The sequence below is a fragment of the Arctopsyche grandis genome, chromosome 9, assembly GCF_051622035.1.
Source record: "Arctopsyche grandis isolate Sample6627 chromosome 9, ASM5162203v2, whole genome shotgun sequence".
Lineage (NCBI taxonomy): Eukaryota > Metazoa > Arthropoda > Insecta > Trichoptera > Hydropsychidae > Arctopsyche > Arctopsyche grandis.
This window is the reverse complement of record NC_135363.1, coordinates 3527896-3533895: the sequence shown is the minus strand read 5'-3', so window position 1 is coordinate 3533895 and position 6000 is coordinate 3527896. Positions and strand designations below refer to the sequence as shown.

Here is a 6000-nt window from a genome sequence, read left to right as displayed (position 1 = left end):
ACCGTTTACCATGCACCATTTTTTTTTTGATCTTTCGACTTAAGATCTTTCGATTTTCGATCTTTGCGTTTTCTGTCGTTTAACAGTCTGTCTCGTCACGGAGACCGTGAATAAACATAGGGTACGTAAAGAAACGGTCACCGTAAGCGTTAGCGTAAACATTCACAATGAGCATATTCGTAGATAGTAGGGTGTAAAGTGTAGTGTGATCGTATGTAGTGTATTGTAGTGGCGCGACCACACAGCATAACACGCGCAACTAATATGCGTCTGTCTATTTTTACAGGTGGCGCCCCCTCCACGCGCCGCACTCCTCAGCCGGAGAGCGCCCCCACCTCGCCATCGCCATCGCCATCTCCTTCTTGTTCGCCAGCGCGAGCTTCAGCAGCGACATCAGCTCCGGCGCTCAGTCAGTAGCGGGTCGTCGTGCGGTCGCGTGCGTGCGCTCCAACGCTCCCACTTTGACGTGCCGTGCCGTGTGTCGTTAGTTTCGCGGCGCGATGCGTGTGCGCGCGTGATCGTGATCGTGATCGTGATCGCGATCGCATAGTCGAGGAGTCGGAGTCGGAGTCGGAGTCAGGACGAATGAACCGCGCCACAACCACTCCGCCCCAACAGCAGTCGCCCACGACACCTCCTCAGGCCGCCCACACCCTCCCCGAACCGCCTCCCGCCCAAAATGACTCGTATCGCGACAACATCGAGAACAAGTACAACTTCCTCAACTCGTTGAACGGCGGCGACTGCCCCGACGACCTCTCCTACCTCCTGCAGAACTATCCGCACGTCCTGCAGAACCAGCGCATCGCCGACTTCCTCGTGGACCCCGACTCGGGCATCACCCCCGCCGTCATCCTGAACTCCATCAGGCAGCGGGAGAAGCGCGAGGAGAGCAGGCGCGAGGCTGGGCGCGATCGTATGATGGCGGCCACGGCTAAACACGCGAGGGACAAATTTGACGCGGGCGAGGAGGACATCGCCGCCATAGCCAAGCAGATCTCCGATCACGCTGAGGCTATCTACCAGACGTGGAAGTCCCGAGGGTTGGCGCCCACCGAAATACTCAACTGCCACACGCCCCAGACGGCCGCCGACAAGTTCGGTTCGGCCCTCACCCCTCAGAACGCATCCCCCAAAACGCCCGTCGCCGAACTTCTCGCGCAGGCACCCAACATGGACAACAACAACCTGGAGAAGCTCGTCAACAGCTTCGTCAACGAGGACAAGGCGAGGATCGCCGCCCAGCGCAACAGATCCCCCTCCAAGGCGATGCCCTCTTCCATTCAGTTCGCCTTGCAGAAGTTCGAGAAGAACACCTCGCCCCAGAAACCCACCTCGCCGTCTTCCAACACGCAGTTCGGTCAGAAGATCGGCATGAAGACTTCCCCCGTGAAGCCGGTGGCGCCCGTTCAGAGTCCGCCGGCTTACAGCCCCAAGCCGGCCATAGGCGTCAAGCCTCAGATCGCTCCCAAGAGCTTCAACTTGAACCACCAGTCCGACGGTCACGATTCGGACACTATAGAAATCACATATCCCCCGGACATTGTCCCTCAGAAGCCGGAAGCGCCGAAACGGCCGGCCGGTCTCAGTCTGCAGACTCCCCCCAATCTCCAGACGTGGCCTTTGAAGAACAAAATCGTCGAGCACAAAATACAAAAGCCCGTCGTCAACGAGGCGCAGCAGAAAGCCGCGAGCGCTCCCAAGACGTCGTCTCCCAAAGTCGACAAGTTTTCGACGATGCCCAGCGGAACCAAGTCCAACAATTCCTCGTTGTACATGGACGAGGTCGCCAGAGAGGAAGAGAGGCTCATAAACGCACTCAAAACGGGAGTCGTACTGAGCGAGGACTTGGATTCGACACCGTTCATCACCAAAACGAGACATTTCCCCAAAAAGGAGAGCTCGCCGATAAGGGAGACGAACAACATGTCCGTCAAGCCGGATTTGATCCCGACCGAAAAACCGAGGGACGAACGCGATTGCGCTCCCGCCATGTCCTTGGTAGACTACGCCAAGACCAAATACAAAGACAACTTGGAAAACCCCATGACCCAACAGCGTCTGGACGTCAACAGGCAGCTGGACATCGAGCGCAAGTCTTCCTTAGTGAACCCCTCGTTGGGTTTGCAGGTGACCGAGACTAGGAGCAAATTCGAGGGCGAAAATTCGAAGGTTGAAAAGGTTGAAAAGTCAGAGGGGGCCACCAATGTGGCGCCTCCGGGACGATGGGGCGCTCCCAGGGTGGCCGGAGTGAGGAGGACCGAGCAGGTGCCTCATCCGGAGCTCACCACCCAACAGAAGCAGCACATAAAGGCTCAAGCGGACAAAGTGGCCGGAAGTCCGATCAGACCCTTCTTGACCAGGGGATCCGTGGCCGAGAGGGTGTTGATCTTCGAGAAGTGCCCCAGTGAGCTGCTTTTGGACAAGCGGAAATCGCCGGCGATTGCTTCTTGGCGCAACGGCCACGATGTCATGGCCAAGGCTCAGGTGAGTCTCGCAATTTGCTTTTGGCACATTTTATCCCGAGTGCGTGTTGTGACACTTTTAGGATTGCCCAAGTGTCGGATTAGATAGGAGGAAGTCAACGCGAGCATCCGACGAGGCGTTTACCATCAAAATGGTTTTGACAGTTTTTTTTTGTGGTTGGATACGCGCTGATGCGTTCAAGGTTAATTACACACATACACACCCATCCTTTTTATCGAAAAATCCAGTCAAGGCGTACGAGTTGTGTTGCAAATTCCAACCAGATTCATATTCCATACATAATAGCAACAACTTTATAGAATCGATAGAAATGTCTATCTATGTATTTAGAAATGTCTTGTTTGCTCGCGTGTAATATCTCAATTCCTCTTGAATAGTTTCAATTCTGCTCGTCTGTCTGTCGTATTTATTATATCTTACATTAAATGTATGCTCGCACGTACGTATTTGACATGACTTTAAAAGGTCCCATGTCGAATATGAACCGATTGATTTGTCAAATTTACTTCAAATAAACGTCTACTTTCATGCGTGTTAAATTGGCAACGTCTATAAAAGCTCGTCGACTTGATTATCACCAGTCGAATGGACGCATTTTCATAATGTACATGTGTACATACATATGTATGTATGTATGTAGAAGTCCATAAATGACTCGCTTTGGAGGATCGAAATACACAGCGCACAATTCTTAGCAATGCAAAAGTGAACAAACCCACACGAATAATATGTATATATTTTTTAAATTCGATAAGCTTAAATTAAAGTTCAAACGTATGAATTGTGCAATTTTTGTTATTAGTGCTATCGATGTATTTTAGGTGATGATCGGCGTTAGTGCATCGCTTTTAGTTCAATTGGCCAACAGTTAGTTGTGTGTAATACATATGTAGTACATGTCAAACACATTACTCAAGTGGCTTGGATCATTTTTGCACATTCGAATATGAGATCGATCGCATTATAGAATGTAAACATCTCGTCACATTTTATTATAGCTTGATTTCTCAGAATGTGTCCATGTGCATATATTGACGTTTCCCCTTTTGGAATACATTCATATGTATGTATGTATGTAAACATGCGTAGATTTTTCAATAATATTTTCATATCTTTGACGCACATATGTATGTATATCAGTGGCGTGCGGTCCATGGATGCGGTGGATGCGGCGCATCCCCTATAACTTTAAAAAGCCAAGAGTATTTTTAATAAATATTTGAATTTCGCTTCGATGTATTCTTAGTGATGTACGTGATTATGATGTAGTTTATGAGTAAATATATATATTTCACATATCACGTGTTTTTTGTTACATGATGCATTATGTAGGATCTTTTGATAATTTTTATTAACGATTCGCATAGGCGGCCGGCCGTAGACGAGTGGCGAGTGACGGGTGTAGACGCTGACTGCGCCCGCGTCATGGATTCGGAGTCGCGACCGATCCCATTTGCGCATGCGCACTATGAGGCTGTCTTATTCGCGCGGACGCGTTGACACTTGTTTAACCTCTACGGTGGATTCGGTTTCTCTGTTTGCTTATCTATTGAGTTTCACTTGGAAGCCGCTGTTGATCGATATTTCCGCACGCTACGCCCCAAGTTATTTATCAAAAAGCTAGCCGATTCATTTCTTTAGACGAAGTTAATCATTTATACTGTAAGTTGGTTATTTTTTACTTTTGAATTAAGTTTTCATTTTAATTAGTTTCGTCTAACTTTATTTTTAGTTTACTGTTCCACTACTTACGAGTTTTCATTATTGCCTTTAATATGGATATCGAAAATAACAATGAGAGTGGACTTGTCGTCGAGATCAATAATAATTGCAATTGTTTAATTGAAAATGTGCTGAAAAGAAGATTTGCTTCTCTCCCATTTAATGAAAAGGAGATTATTGTTAAGAGCCCCAAACCCACACCAATATTAAATATTCAGTCTAAAACAAAAACATTTAAAAGGTATTTTAACACAGAAACATACGAAAAAATTTCATGGATTTGTGGATGTGCTCACTTAACGAAATTATTCTGTTGGCCATATATTTTATTTTCTCAAGAAGTGAATGTCTGGAGTAAATTTAGATTTTCTGACCTAAGCAATTTAAGTAAATCGCGCAAGAGACATGAATGTTCTCAAGCTCACATATGTTCTGCTGCTCAATTTAAAAAATTTGGAAAGGGACCTCGTATAGAAAATTTTTTAAGTGCTCAATTTAAAGCAAATATTGAAATGCACAACAAAGAAGTTACTGCAAATAGATACATTTTGTCGAAATTAATAAGCGCGATCTGTTTTTTAGCAAAACAAGAACAATCTTTACGAGGACATTTTGAACACCAGGAATCGTAAAATAGAGGGAATTATATTGAATTGCTGTATCTGTTGAGTGAATCAGACATAAAATTGAAAACTCATTTAGATAACTCTACGGTGTTTACTGGATTATCGAACCATATACAAAATGACTTGGTATCCGCAATATCAAAAGTCTTGCTAGATGAGATTAAAACTGAAATACGTGCATCAAAATTTGTTTCCATAATTGTGGACGAATCTACAGATATCAGTCGCAAAGCTCAGCTATCTACTATTTTTAGATATGTAGATGAAAACAATGAAATTCAGGAGAGATTAGTTGGATTTGTCGATGTTAGTCCCAATAGAACAGCTAATTTTCTTTTTCAGCACATACGTGAGACCTTGGAAGAATTTGGTTGTTTGGACAAATTAATTGCACAAACGTATGATGGAGCGGCTGTAATGTCCGGGGAGCATAATGGAGTGCAACGAAAAATTCGAGATATTTGTCCTAATTCTTTATTTGTCCATTGTTACGCTCATAGATTTAATTTAGTTTTGTCGCAATCTGTTAAACATATATCCGGATGCAAACGTTTTTTCAGCCGTATGTTGTCATTTTCAACTTTTTTTTGTAAGTCTTCAAGAAGAATTTCCCTTCTCGATTGTCAAATAAAAAAACGATTTCCCACTGCTGCCCCTACACGATGGAACTACAATAGCAAAATTTTAAATATGGTATAAGAATATCAAACAGAATTAATGGAAATATTTAATCAAATAATTAATGATGAAGACGAATGGGATACTGATGCTGTCATAAATGCTGAAGTCCTTCATCGTTATTTAAAAGAGTTTGAATTCAATTTCAATTTGCATTTATTTTCTGCAATATTTAATTCGGCAGATTTTTTATTTGAAATTTTACAAAAAAAAACCTTTGAAATTTGTAAAATATTTAGATAACAAAAAAGACGATTTTGATTCATTGTGGAACAAAGTAATAACTAAAAATTTTAATAGAAAAAGAAAATATGCTGAATGTGAAGAAGATGTGAAAACAACGTATAAACTTCACTATTCTGAAATTTTAGAAACTCTTTCAGTAAATACAACCAATCGATTTCGAGATATCGAAAATTTAAAATTTCTTTTAATTTTTTTTAACGTCAAAAAATTTAAAGAATATGAAAATAATTTTCCAGATATC

At 43.6% G+C, this 6000-nt stretch overlaps 1 protein-coding gene across 1 annotated transcript in view; it reads left to right on the top strand.

Annotated features, from left to right (window-relative positions):
- The first annotated feature begins 407 nt into the window (after window positions 1-407).
- LOC143916348 (uncharacterized) overlaps window positions 408-6000 on the top strand; it is a 146822-nt gene continuing 141229 nt past the window's right edge. Inside the window, exon 1 of the mRNA XM_077437395.1 lies at window positions 408-2487. Within this exon, the coding sequence (XP_077293521.1) occupies window positions 586-2487 (1902 nt within the window). The 5' untranslated portion in view covers window positions 408-585. The remainder of the gene's footprint in view (window positions 2488-6000) is intronic.